The 15,372-nt window shown below is 34.6% G+C and overlaps 1 protein-coding gene across 1 annotated transcript; it reads right to left on the bottom strand.

The window, feature by feature from the left end:
• Positions 1-10,585: 10,585 nt before the first annotated feature.
• On the bottom strand, positions 10,586-14,362 carry LOC127118701 (probable receptor-like protein kinase At5g59700). The gene is made up of 2 exons (XM_051048952.1): positions 12,889-14,362; positions 10,586-10,958 (listed from the first exon to the last, which is right to left on the bottom strand). The coding sequence occupies exons 1-2, from the start codon at positions 14,231-14,233 to the stop codon at positions 10,798-10,800; spliced, it is 1,506 nt and encodes a 501-aa protein (XP_050904909.1). The 5' UTR covers positions 14,234-14,362; the 3' UTR covers positions 10,586-10,797.
• Positions 14,363-15,372: the final 1,010 nt, after the last annotated feature.

The following is a 15,372-nucleotide window of genomic DNA, read 5'->3' as shown; positions in this document are numbered from 1 at the left end:
GATCCCTCATGGCATCATAACATTGCATTTGCAAAGCCTCAAGGATCATGAGCATCTTGGTTCCCTTTGCCTTTGGTTGGGACTTCTTGTGAGTGGTTTGAGATCACCAAGCATGCTTGAATTGTATATTATTCCTTTTCTCATTTTATTTACTAACCAAAAGCACAAAAATATGTCACTAACATTCTTTGTTTGTAGTTTGAGCAATCACAAGGTCAAGAGCTCCTATGAGATCATTTGTGCAAAGATATGGTCAAGAGAAGATGAAAACAAGCATGGTAATGGTTCCCAAAGCTCTCATCCATCAAATATGCCTCCCTAGTATATCAATTCATCATTTTGATCAAAGCAAGTCAAAGGGTTTGAGGTTTGTTCCCAAGGAAACCCTAATTCATCTGTTCATCCAATTGTGCCTTGCTCATGAAGCAACCTCAGTCCATGATCAAATACAATCAAGGGAAGTTCTTTAATTCATCATTTCATGCATATTTGAACTTATTTGAGTGCCCTCAATCATCGATCCATCAAGATGTGAGTTGAGGACTTGAGAAGTTGATCAGTCAATTCATCTGACTATTTTGAAATGCACTGAGACCTAACGTTTTATGTGTTGGTCAAATGGAGATGATCCCAAAAGCAAAAATGTTCTTAAGGACAATATGAACAACTTTCATGTTCATCAAAAATTTATTTGAATCTTGGAAGGTCATCTCCCATTCCAAGACATTATAGGTCATTTTGACTGAAACCCTAATTTTGGGTCAACTTCCCAAGAACATAACTCATTCATTTTTTATGATTTTGAGGTGGGATCAAATTCATTGGAAAGCTTAAGATGTATACTTCAAATGTTATGTTGAACTAAATTTCAAAATCTCAACGGAAATACATGTGATAATGCAAAACATTATAGGTCACTTTGGACCAAATGCATTGAAAGGCAAAAAAGTCCAACTTCAAGTGCCTATAACTCCTTCATAAAAAATCCAAATGATGCAAAATTTAAGTCGATTTTGATTGTCTTGAAGAGATATACAACTTTTAAGTGGAAGAGTTTTCCATTTGAAGCTTTCATCATCAAAACAGAAGAGCTTGAAGTTGGTTCAATTTGACAAAATTCTCAAAGGCATGTTTTGCACTATGAACTTCATGGCCTGTTTTCATAAATTTCCACATTCCAAATGAGTTTTGTCCAACATAACATTTTTTCCTTATGTCAAGACCTTTCCAACCATTACCCACATGCCTATGTTTCAATTTTCCAAGTGGCATTTTCGAAGAGGTGAAGTTTTAAGCTCAATTATGCATAACATGTTGAAACTCATTGCACAAGCCATTGCATTGCCATCTGTACGTCCATTTCAAGTTGTTTGGTCATCATCATGCAAATGCAATTGAATTTGGGCCTTCTACATTATCATGCAAGCCCATGCAAGGAAAATCCACTTGCCATGCACACGAGGAAACTCAGTCATTCAGCCAATTTCAGCTATAAATAGACATGCTATGCTTCATAATTGAGGACCCTGAATCAATCTGAAATGCTGCAGAAATCAAAAGCTAGCCACACCTAAAGGAACTAGTTCACATTTTCTTCAATTTTCAGATCTGAAATTCAACTGAATTTGGTTGAATCTTTAGATCAAAAGTTCCTAGACCTTCCTCATATGATCCATTGAACTTCTGTTTTGCAAAAGGAAGCAAGGAAAAGAGCTCAAATCTTCACAATCTAAGGTTGTTCATCAACTGGTTTTTTCTTCGAAACTCCCTATTCCTTGATCTAAGGTGGCTATTGTGTTTTCTGAAGTCCTCACTTGAGAGGCAAGCCAGTGGTGGCTTTGATTTTGTGTTTTAATGAATTGCAATTTATGTACCTGAATCTTCCAGCTCAGATTTCTTATTTTATAGAAAGATTGAGTACAATTCAAGGTCACAGGGGTGATCTACATCACCCCAGCTTCAATTTGGTATAAGGACCGTGCATTTTAATTGAGTTTTGAAAACCTGCAAATCTTGGCCGGAGGGATGAGTCTCGCCGGAGAAGATGGTGGTTTCCACCACCGTCCCCACGTGGATGAGCTCTGGAGCATTGGATCTCATTTCCAGATTTAATCTTAACCTTTGGATGTTATGACTTTATTAAATGCATTGTGTTTCTCATTGACTCAAGCCTACCATGAGCGCGCATCTCACATCCGTCTGATCAGCCACGTCAATTAATGAGGCTTGATAAGACGCTTGTGGTTTTTTTTATTTTTCTTAATTTCTGATTTTATTTCTTTTATTTCCTTTATTTTCAAAAATTCATAACTTCTTCATTTTAATTCCAAAAAATATGGGACCAATTGCATTCTTCTCCATTTAAATTCTAGTTTCTAAATATGATTTTTAATATTTTTTATTTTTTCATTTGATATTTTTTGTGAATTTTCTCTTTTCTGGTTATTTTTAATTCATTTTAAATAGTTTTTAATATTCAAAAAATACAAAAATATTTTCCTAACCTATTTGAATGATGATGGATCTATGAAAAATATTCTCATCAATTTTTTAATTTATTTGAGATTTATTTGAGATTTTAGTTCAATTAGGTTATTTTTATTCATTTTTAATTGATTAAAAATAGTTTCTGACTTTTAAAAATGCTGAAATTTTTTGTCAAACTTTGTTTGACCTTGTTGAATTTGGGATAAATCACTTGGACCTTTCAAGGTTTATTTGAAGTGATTTTGAAGTTTGACCTTTCTTTAATATTTTAATTCAAGTTTATTTTAAATATTAAAAAATGCCAAAAATATTTTTCTTCATTCCTTGACTTCCAATCTTCATCTCACTTCTGGTTTTGATTGTTTGACCATGATCCTCAATGTCATTGGTCAACACTTGTTGATTGGTACATTCCATTTCATTTAATGCACTTATTTCTTTTCATTCTTCGTCTTCTTCTTCTTTCTTCTTTTTGATCAATGAGTTGAAGGTTGATAAGTTAGCATTGATTAGGGAGGTTTAATCTTCCTTGATTCAAATCTAATCCATCTTGATCAAATGATCAAGTGAATGGCTTTGCATTAAGGATAGGTTGCTTCCTAAATCATGCAAATGACTTAAACCAATACAAGATCAATTCTCTTCTTCTTTTTGGCATGGCAAGTTGTTGGAACTTGGTTCACTAATCAAGACTTCTAACTAGTGTTGTTGCCTACATTATTATTGACCGGCCTCAGATAGTTGTGACTTCTACATAAGTCCAATTACGATTGCTTAACATAGCACTAAATTTGCCTTATGGCACCTTAACTACTAACACTAACCATTAACAATTAACATTTACTTTTTGCACTTTACTTTTATGCAATTTACTATTCTTGTACATATTATTCATTTGCTTTTTCCTTTGCTCATTTGAGCACATGTTTATGTTAATGCAATTTTCCTTTTGCTCACTTGAGCACATAATTGTGTATATACTTTTGTGCTTGTATTTTGTTTGATTGTTGTTGACCAAAATACAAAGAATTGGACAAATGGACTTAGATATTAGGACCTTACCCAAGCTAATGGAGTTTAAAGAGCAACTAGGCCTCATGCCTTTAGAGTGTTTAAATGTCAAAGAGCAACTAGGCCTCATGCCTTTAGAATGCTTAAAGCTTGAAGATGAACATTGAAAGGACCATACTCTAAACTCCCTCTTGTCCATTCTTTGATTGTTAATAGAACCTTTTGATGTGTGTGTTTTTTGTGATAGGGATTCCAACTATGAGCCAAATTGAGGAACCATTACCATGAGCCTCTAAGAGAGAGAGATCCAAGATACTTTGGGGAGCTTTTTCCAAGAGTTCAGTTGATTGTTGATCGCTTGAGTTTATGCTTATGTGATTGCTTGTTCCAAAGGATGGGAGCTACTTGGATCATCAATATGATCTCAAGAGAGGAACCCCATTTGTGGTTTTGCTTCTTATTCCTTACCTCTTGTATGTTAGGAATTTAGCCATTCTTCTTCTTCTCTCCACTCTAACCCAAGCCAAGACCTTTGTGCAAACATTTAACACTTGTTTTCAACATTAGAAACCTAAGCCTTATGCTTTTGATTTTCCAACTTTCTTTTATTAATACTTATTTCGAATTGAATTTTTAAATCAACTTTGACCATATTTTGTACATACTTTTCATTGGTAAATACAACCCATTCAAATATCTTTTTGTGGTTTCAATGGCCACCTTCTTAAATCAAATTTTTCATAACCTTTAGCTATTAGGTTTGAGTTATCCTTGAGGTAGATGTAATACTCACCTTTATCCTTAGTGATGGACAATAAGTCTTCCATGCTTATTATAGGGTTAACGCCTCACTAGCATGTTGAAGTTATCCTCACATGGTGGATTTGTGGTTTTAGGTTGAGTTTTCTCCCGTGGAAAACAAAAGGCCTTAAGGCTTTTGGACCAATCAATTCATCAACTCATTTTGAGATTTTTACCCCGAACTACGAGGTTTTGATCCTAATCTTTTAAGATGGTACGTAGTCAATGGGTTTATCCATCCAAACACAAAATGTAAATAAACTTGTACATTCTCTTCTCATCTCTTCAATCATGTTTGCACAAATAAACTTTCACAAAATACCAACCTTACAACAAATGTGAAAAGGGCTCCCTAGGAGTACCTAGGATGTTTTGGGTGCCTAAAACCTTCCCATTGCATAACCAACCCCCTTACCCAGATCTCTGACATTTTTACTAGTTTTATATTCGATAAAACTTTTAGGTTTTTGTTCGCTTTCTAACCATTCCTTTGGATAAATAGAAGTGCGGTGGCGACTCGACTTGTATGATTTACCTTAGATTTAGTCAATATCTCTAATGGTAACGAATACCCCGCTACAACAGGGACCAATGATTGTATGAACTTTCTCTCCAAATTTTCACTATCTGCACTGAACCAATCGATTGGGCACTGTAGCCAATCGATTGTCATCATCAAAATACAACTTTTTCTTCACCGTAACATGAACCAATCGATTGGTTATATAGTGTAATTGATTGCTCTATGTTATTTCTGAAGGAGAATTGCGGTCCAAAACGCAGCGGAAATTAAAATTTTCTCCTTTAGAGATCCTTACGAATGGTCATGATCAGTGATAGAATATTTACCTCTTGTGACGGTTGAAACCTTTGGTGCAGATCTCTTGTGACAATCAAAACCTTTGATGCAGATCCACGAAGCGATCACGAACGTTGAACGATGACAACGTCTCTACTCAGTCCACACGAACGGATTCCTTCAATCTCAGTGCTAGCTGGTACGAATGAAGGCTTTGAGTGAGAGATAGAGAGAGAGAGAGAGAGAGAGAGAGAGAGAGAGAGAGAAAACGAAATTAATGCAACCGCTATTAATGCTTCTGCACAAGGGTTCTATTTATAGAACCACTTGTGTGGGCTTCAAGCTAAAAAGCCCACTTAAGTGTATTTTGGCCCATATCTTATAATATTCCCAAAATCACTTAAGCCCATGGTACCTTACCATATTTCGTATTCTACTCAAGTACACCGTACCTTACGATGTTCTATAATTCACTTAAGGGCACCGTACCTTACGGTATTCCTTAGTTACTCTATCTCTCATCAATCCGTCCTTTGTGTGTGACCCTGTAGGTTTTCGTGACGTTGGCAATTATATTAAATCATGTATTTAACATAATAAACAGTGAGCGGTATCTAGCAACACATCACTGCTACCCAAGACACGAAAATGTCATGTGATCTGACAATTCCTTCTGTGATAATACTTATGTGTATAATTACCCTTTTGCCCTTATGTCTATATTGAACACAAGGCATAGACCGTGTCATCCTTGTCCAGTTCAATATTGGGCCCATAGACATTTATCCTGTTATGCAGGATGGGCAAATTCCATCTAGGTCACTCATGTCCCTCAGCATGCTTCGTGGAGTACCCATCAACAGTCTTTATGGTTACCCAGTTACGGACAACGTTTGATCAGCAATAAAGCACTCGACTCTACATCTAGGGTCCATAGTGGTTTCAGGTCGAAGAGTGGCATACACCATTATCACCATGAGAATAACTTATGACACTTTGCATAACTTTCTATATAGTATTCTCATAGCGGGTCAATCCGGTATAAATATTACTCATAATATTCATACCTATGTTTAAGACTTGATAACTCTTTATCCATGATCCATGAGATGTGATCATCAGTCTACAAACATAATAGTCTTAATGCTTTAATGTTATCCCACTTCACACTAAAGCTCGACTACGGATACTTTAAGAATAGTGTCCTTATGTTTAATGTGATCTCATGATTAAGTCATACTTGATACATTAAACAGACTAGCTATTCTAGGGACTTTATTAAACAAACGTAATAAAGAAAAAGTCTTTTATTATTAATAAATAATTCGATACAAGTACCAAAAGTATTGGCCTCTAGGGCTTACACCAACAATTTCTTCAAATTTTCATCTTCTAACCACATCAAACTCCATACTTAACTATTCTAATCCATACCAACACACAGATTAACACAAGTACACATTATTAATATCAATAACTACCAAGATCAAGGTCATAATTCAATAATTAACACCAACACAATGAATTATGAGGTATCATTCAAGAACAACACATATGCAATCAAAGGAGACAACAAGAACAATAACATAGAACAACATCATAAAGAATAAACCAACACTAACAACATAAAAGTGAGAAATGAAATCACACAAATCCTAACTCCCAAGTCATGAAATCTTCCCTTCCAAAGCTAATTCTATCTATGGAACTCACCTTGCTCAAAAAGAATATAATGAGATATAAATGAAGTTTGTGATGATGATGATGATGATAAAGAAGTTGATATGGTGGTGATGATGGAAAATCTCCATGGATTTTCTTCTTCTCCTTCCAAGTTCTTCTCTTCCTCTTTCTCTTCTTCTCTTCTTCTCTCTTCTCTCTTCCCCTCTTTTCTTTCTTTTTTTCCTTCTATTATGATATCTCTGTTTCTTATTATTATCTCTTATCTACTTTTCTTTCTTCTTATCCACATAAATATATACTATATAATATATATAATATTAAATAGTGATAGAAAATATCTCAATTAATATTTTATCCTCTAGTACCAATTAACTAATTAATAATTTTACTAAAATGTCTCCTCTTGTAGTTATTAATAAAGGCTAGTCTCTTTTAATAAGGATTGGTCTTTTCATAGTTCACTGGTTACTCTATTGATCCCAACTGACAACACTTAGAGCACATAAGAGCTCAAATTGTTACAGCTGACAAGAGATAGAGTACATAGAAACTCAGTTCGTCTCAACTGACAACTAATTAAGTATTTAAGGATATATGAGATATTACAAAAGACACATGGTTGACTCCACATAGACAAAGATTTGTTGGAGCATGGATTAATCGAGTTCTACATTTGGATAACACGACGACTGATCGGTATGTGTTATATTTTTTACTATGTATTTTTTTTATATGTGATAATTTTAATATTTTCAATATGTTATTTTTAGGGTTGAATCTGCTCATTGGAAGTTAAAGCAGATGTTAGAAAATAGTATAGGTGACATCGTCAAATGTTGGGAAGCTATGAATAACAACTTGAGATGGAGTGTGGGCAATGTTGTTGGACGAATCACAACAAGAATGCTATGATGGTAATCAATCCAATCAACATCAATATCATTAGCCATCATAGAATCAGGAGGTGGGGATGGAACATACTACTTGTACCCGAACTGAAGTATACATCTGTCAAGCAAGTATGGAACAACTGTGTCATCCCACTTCAAACACCCTTTGTACAGACATAACTCATCAAACTGACATCATCATCTGTGATCCTCAAATGGATGTCATATGACGTCGACATGTGTCAGCTCGTCAAAAATAGGTCGCAAGTCATCCACCTTCAGAACTCCTTGCCTATAAGACCATCTCATCACTCGAGGAAGACCACAATTATCAACTGATTTCCAATTCTCCCCTATTTTTCCAACAGTTGGAAAGTACTCGTGAATCCAACACTGTTACAATATAAAAACATAATAAACAAAATAAATTAAATTAACATACTTTATAAAATGAATCCAACACATAATAAACAAAATTAAATTATATACATGTAGGAGAGTAGGATATCCACCGAGTTGCTTGCAACTGAACATGGACGCATCTCCGAGGTATATGTATAGGGTAACCAATGCAGCTGCTCCCCAACTGTATCCTGAATATCTATATAAGTCTGTAAACAGTAAGAGATATTGTGTCTCGACAAGTATAAAGGTCTTGTCGGCCAAAATTGTGGAATCCACCAACATCAACAAATATTCTCTAGTCGCATATGCTCAGCTAGAATCATCTCTATGCTATACGAATAAATCGTATAATCACTCCAATTTATAATAAGAATCCCTGCAGTTACGAACATGTGTTTGCGCCTCACTATGTGACACTCCAAAGTAGTCAACAGCAACCTCTTCAGTGACATCTTGAGGACTCCAGAACACACCCCTGATGGGCAAGTGACGCAGACAAGAGACGCCATCCAAATTAATTTTCATCTCACTAAACGACATGTGAAATGAAGATGTCTCTAGATGTCATCTTTCCATAAATGCGAATACCAGATTTGTGTCTATCTTGTTCAAACTAGTTCTCTGAAGTGAAGATAACCCAGACCTAGAAACCCAACTCTCTATCTGTTGTGGAAGAGCTAGTGGAACCCTCGATGTCAACTTAAGTCCATGTCCAACAACCTTCAACTCTTTCTTTGGACCTCTTTCCTGAAAACAATTAAAACAAATATTATAAAACATAATATAAAATATTTAAATATTATTCAATTTCAAATATACGTCGTTTATTTACCTCACCAAACCATAAATGGTGAGCAACATGATGCTCGTACTTTATTAAAAGAGACATATCGTACGACCCTCCTGGATAGCCAGCCGACTCTGCTGCAGATGTAGATGCGCTCCGTCCTAAATCACGGTCTGGAATCCTACAGTCGGCACCTCGTCTTCGAACCACTATAAAAAAATTATAAAAAAAATTAAAAATAAAAAAAATAAAACACAACGGAACACTTCTAAAAAGAGTTCCGGTGTGATGAAAATTCAGTTTCACTTCCGGAATACTTTTCAAAAGACTTCTGGTTAATTGAATGAAAACCAGAAGTCTCTTACGAAGAGTTCTGGTTAATTGAATGAAAATCGGAAGTCTTTTACGAAGAGTTCCGATAACCACTCTTCAAAATCGGAAGTCTTTATTAAAGAGTTCCGGTTCAACGTCTTAAATCTGCAGCGAATCAGAAGTCTTCTGAAAAGTGTTCCGCTATGTTATTTGTAAACCGGAAGACTTACTCTTAGTGTTCCGATTTACAATTGTAAAAAAGTTGTTTCAGAAGCCTTGAAGCAAAAATGAAATAAAATCCAATTTTTAAAAAAATATATCCTATCTATTTATGCGAGGACATTTTGATCCAAAATAATTTATTGTAAGAGCATGGGTATAATTGATGGGGCATTAGGTAAAATTTTCTTACAAAAGTGTCTCATATAACTTATCAAAATAATAGTTATTATCAAAATAATCATTGCATCTTCGAAACCTCACAAAAGAGCACAGGGAGCGGGGAAGAGAGGAAGCATTCAACGAGCGAGCTTATGGCTAGCGCAAAAGTGGTAGCAGATGCAGCACAGTCAGGTTTCGGAAAAGGATCCGATGGTAAGATGGTAGACAAAGGGAAGGGGGTTGGTGCAGCAGGGGATCATTTCCTGTTTCCTACTACTCCTGTTATTTTGCAGTTTGTGGAAGGTCCTTGTCTAAAGATGTTCTAATTGATGAAATAAAAAGGTCCTGTTCCGAATGAGATTGTTGAGAAGAATTTGTTGCAAGCTACGACGCTGGAAGAAGCTGTTGAGTGGTGGTTTGCTGATGTTAGTGTAACTGTCAAAAATATCAACAGGATTGCATTTGCTAGCAACAATGTAATTTATATGGCAGATTTTGTGAAGATGAAGGGTGGATATCCTTTAGATCAAGGGAGTCGATCGGGACAAGGATATAAGATCACAACTCATTTTTTACACTATGGAAAATATCAAAATTGGGTTTGTGACGGATTTGAAGGCAGAAGACGGGTTATAGTGAGAGTTACTTAATGACCTGCTAGTGAAGCCAGTTTCTCAGCTGTGGCGTGACTACAAAGCCATGTATAACAATGACACTAATTAAAGAATAAGGAAACCATAGCTGGTGTTAATAAGAAAACATCTTGTGCATCTAAAATATCAGAAAATTCAGAACAAAGTTGTGCTAACCTAAAGAGAAATATATTTTCACAAACTAAACGAAAACGGAGCGCTTTGTTCCTGACATCAACTTTTATTTTAAAATATGCAAACATGGGAAATGAATGTCTATTTAGAAATACTAACTCGAAATTATAAGCATGCGTGACACTGCAGACATAGATTCTTTCTGTTAATTTTAATTTTCAACAAAAACAGTATATGGAAAATTTGGATTCTTTCCTCTCCCTTTTACAGTAACTAAAACAAAAGCAGCTAATGGAATGGAAGGGAAACATCAGCACCAACACAACCATCAAATGTCATGTAAAACTTATAATTTAAATCCGAGGCTATTGAAATTACAATACTGATTCAATATAGTTGTCGTGAATAAAACAAGCAGAAATATTGAATATTGTACTAATTTAAAAATAAAATAAAAAAACAAGAAAAGTAACTTCACATAAAATCAGGTGAGTCCTGGATATTCGCAGAAGCGGAAGAAGAAATTGTTGCATTTAATGGAGCAAGTTCCACTATGATGTCTGAATTATCTTCCGCAGCTGAACATTGAACCGCAGCATCACGACCACGTCCAAGGCCTCTTCCCCTTTCGGGACCTGCAAATAATTTTTAAAAGAATAATACACCTTAAACTTAAATTTTAGTTGAAAAGACAACACTAAATATTATTTCAACAATAAACAAGTAGCAGCAGAAGTGCTTGCAAATTTTGCATCTGGCCAAGAAACAGTTGGTGAATTCATATTAAGTAGTAATTTTCTTCTGTCTCAACTTAAAAGGAAGCTGTAATGCAAATAGCACACAGCAAAATATTAGATTGGACTAGCACATAACATAACTGGTATCGAATTTCACATGATAATACAATTAATCAAATTTTGTACCCTCGCATGCATCCTATTCACCATTGTCATGATATTTGCTAATTGATCATTAGAACCAACAAAAGATCTAGACACAATCTTCTCACTCATAAAATGGCAATCTATTTCAATATTCTTAGTTTGCTTATGAAAAACTGAATTAGCGACAATATGTAAGGCAACTTGGTTATCGCAAATATGGGACTTCTAGGGCTTATTTTACAAAAGTGTCTCATATAAGACCATAACCTTCTGCAGCTTACTCCTAGGTTTCCAACAGAGATTATGATTATATGTAATATGCACTCGACTAATTGATTGCTCATTTTGATATGTTGTCTCACACAAAAACTCATATGTAGTTGGTTTTTGTATCTTTTTTTATCTTTCCTTGATTTTATATAAATCTAAGTAACCCATCATTTAAAGCTCAATGCATGACGTTTTGACACCCATAAGTACTGAGAGACATTGATTTCTTACACTAGTTTTTCTTGACATGAGATTATTTCTTCACGTAAGAAATTTGTTAAAAGATTCTATTCTGACATAAACAAGTTTAAATGCAAAGGTTGTTGGGAGAGAAGTGGATGTGATGAGCAATTTTAGCAGTAAGACATTACAATCAAACAATTTGAAGTGTTTCACATTCAATGAAGTAAAAACTGCTACAAGGAACATTAATTCATCTAAGTGGATGAAACTCAATTTAGGATCGATAAACACTTACTAGCTCCTACTAAACCATGTTCTGGTTTTGCAGTTTCTGTGATGAGGCTTAATCACAAAAGCAACCAAGGACAAAGTAAACGGTGGGTGAGTGTCATTTAGGCTCAATAACTTAGAATACATATAATGTTATAATATATAGTTGAACTTAGTACCAGTGATAGTGTTATAGACTGAATTTTCTGAAAGCATACGTCAGGATTAGTAGATTGCAATATCTATCACATTGATAAACTTACCAAGTTTTACATTTTAAAGTAGCATGGATTGACAATGCCAGTTCATGTCATTTTAATTTTGTTCTTATTTTTGTTCCAATCTAAAAGGAGAGTATCTATCATGTTGCAATGGAACGGAAACCGTGAGGCTCCTTCGGACTCACAAAAGGAATAGCAAATTTTGTTAGGATGAAGGGTCAATAGGCTTTAGATCAATGGAATCCTGCAGGTATAGGGAGTCGATGGGACCAAGGATATGAAATAAGAGCTCATTTTTTACACTAATGTGGAAATATCAAAAACGGGTTTGTGGTGAATTTGAACGCGAAGTTGATAACAGGTTATAGTGAGAATTACTTTAATGACCTGCTAGGTAAGTCAGTTTCTGATATGTGGCATGACTGCAAAGTAATGTATAACAATAACACTAGCTAAATTATAAGGAAACTATAGTTGATGCTAATAAGGAAACATGTAATGTATCTGTAATATCAGAACATAGTTGTGCTAACCTAAAGAGAAAGATATTATCACAAAGTAAACTAGGACGGATAATATCAGAAAGAAAACATGTAAAGCATCTCTAATATCAGAACAAAGTTGTGCTAACCTAAAGAGAAAACATGTATGTATATGTAATATCAGAACAAAATTGTGCTAACATAAAGAAAAAGATAATATTAGAACAAATCAAGAAGATAAAAAACATCACATACCCTCATCCGATATTACCAACCCCGAGAACACTCTTGTCAAAGAAAAATCAGCTGTTGCATATTGTGTAGCAAGTTCCACTATACTGTCGGAATTATCTTCGGCAGCCGAACCATGAAGAGCAGCTTCTTGAAATTGAAGACAACACTCCAAATTCCACAAAACATCCCTCATGGAGGGTCTGTCAGCACCGCCATCTGCAACGCATCTTACCGCCGTTTCCATAAACCTCTTTAGGGAATCAGGATTGATATCCCCTATAATCAAATGTGGATCGATGATTTGATCCCACTGCCCTTTATGAATATAATTGATCGCCCAATCTTTCAAATTGATGGCACCACTAGGAAGTGATGGATCGATGACCGGCCTAGCACAGAGTATTTCAATGAGGACTACTCCAAATGAATAAACATCAGATTTTTCCGTAAGTTGCTCTCGCATAAAATACTCGGGATCCAGGTATCCAAACGTTCCCTTGACACCGGTGCTGACATGCGTCTCATGGACACTGGGACCCGTTCTTGATATGCCAAAGTCTCCTACTTTGGCATTGAGATTTCCGTCCAATAAAATGTTCACTGATTTCACGTCCCGGTGAATGACCGCGGTAGGATAAGCCGTGTGTAGATAATGGAGTCCTTTTGCCGCTCCAATGCACACATTCAATCTTTCATTCCATGATAAACTTTGAAGACCAGCGCCATACAAATGACTTCTCAAAGTTCCTTTTTCAACAAACTCATAAACCAAAATTAACTCTTGATTCTGGTCGCAGTAACCGATCAATGACACTAAATTCCCATGGCGAAATTTAAATAGGGTTTCGATTTCAGCCCTAAACTCTTGGATGCCCTGATGAGAAGTTCTACTCCCTCTCTTTACCGCCACCTTTCTTCCATCCCTCAATTCTCCCCTATACACTTTGCCGAATCCTCCTATTCCAATGACTAGAGATTCATCAAAATAATTGGTGCTTTCTTCCACTTCAGAGAGACTGAGAAGGTACTGATACTCTGTTCTTGCTATTATGTCTGATGTTGTTGCGACATCATTTGTAGTGGCTGCCGTGTTTTCACTGAGCTCCTTCTGTTTTGTTATAAATCTTCTTCTCCTGTACATTAGTATCCAACCAATTAACAAGATGATAAGAATGACTACACCAGCAGCAATGACACCTGAGATGAGTCCAATGTTAGTGGCAGGAGGAGTGGAAGTTGGATGAGGTGGTGGTGGTGTGTAAGGTGGAGAGGGTGGGAATTCTTTCTTGGAATCCATGAGAGAAAAAGCAGAGGAAATGCAGAGGAAAGGAAGGGTTGCAGACAGAAGTGATAAAATGAGAAGCATTGAAGAAGAAGAAGAATATGATAATGAAGGGATGTCATTGTTGATAACAAAAATGGCAAGCGGCAGAGCAGAATTTACCAGAGTAATGTTCCAGTTAGAGAAATCTTCTGACTTGTGTTGATCTGCAAATCTTCTTTTAATGAAACAAGTTGGTTGGTATACTTCTTTAACTCCTCACTTCAATTTGCATAATAACAACGGTAACATATTTTTCAATTCTTTTTTTATTAATTTAATTATTCTTTTAATTATAAATTATCATATTTTTTAAATTACTTAAAATTTATTTATAATTTTACTCCTCTATTTTTAATGTTTCTCTCTTTACTCTTAATTTTAATGTTTTAGTTATATTGTATGTGTTGTAATTATTAAAAAATTTAAATAATTATAATTAATTATAATTGTTAACAAATAATTCTTATTTTATGTTTTAGTTTACTAGAATTTTATTTTTAATTGACATACATTTTGATTTGTGTTCATTGAAGATTTTAATGTGATGATGATTGGATTGTGGTAATGGTAATTTTCCAATTTGAATTTGAGTACTTAAAGTCTTTGCGTATTCATATATTGACTTGGACTAATAATTTGGTGATGTGTTCTTCAATGGAGTACCAAGAGAGAAGTTGTAGGGCGGCCACTAGGATGAGCTACGCTCTGTATCAATGTGTTTCGGAGAGTAATAGAATAATGACAAAGTGGTCCCATAAGGATACCAACTTTCAGAATTTGCACTTTTCCTTTTTACTTTCATTTTTATTCTTTTTAAATTCAAGTACGTCCGGGGGATGCAAGAAAGTCAAAACCCTCTAAAAAGAAAATAAATAATTTCTTATATTATTATTATTTATTATTATTATTATTATTATTATTATTATTATTATTATTATTATTATTATTATTATTATTATTATTATTATTATTATTATTATTATTATTATTATATTTATTTATTTATTCTCAATAATTTATATTTTTTATTTTCACCATACCTTTATTTTAAAATTGTAGCTATTCTAATTTCTTTTTTTAAAGACATTTCTACTCCATTTAAAATTTTCACATATTTTTTATTTTAAATTTATTTCTTTTTTTCACCTTAATTGAGAGCATGATCATTATTTTTTTAAGAG

Source organism: Lathyrus oleraceus, chromosome 2, assembly GCF_024323335.1.
Source record: "Lathyrus oleraceus cultivar Zhongwan6 chromosome 2, CAAS_Psat_ZW6_1.0, whole genome shotgun sequence".
Lineage (NCBI taxonomy): Eukaryota > Viridiplantae > Streptophyta > Magnoliopsida > Fabales > Fabaceae > Lathyrus > Lathyrus oleraceus.
Note: the sequence above shows the minus strand (reverse complement) of the source record. Positions and strands in the feature narration are given on the sequence as shown.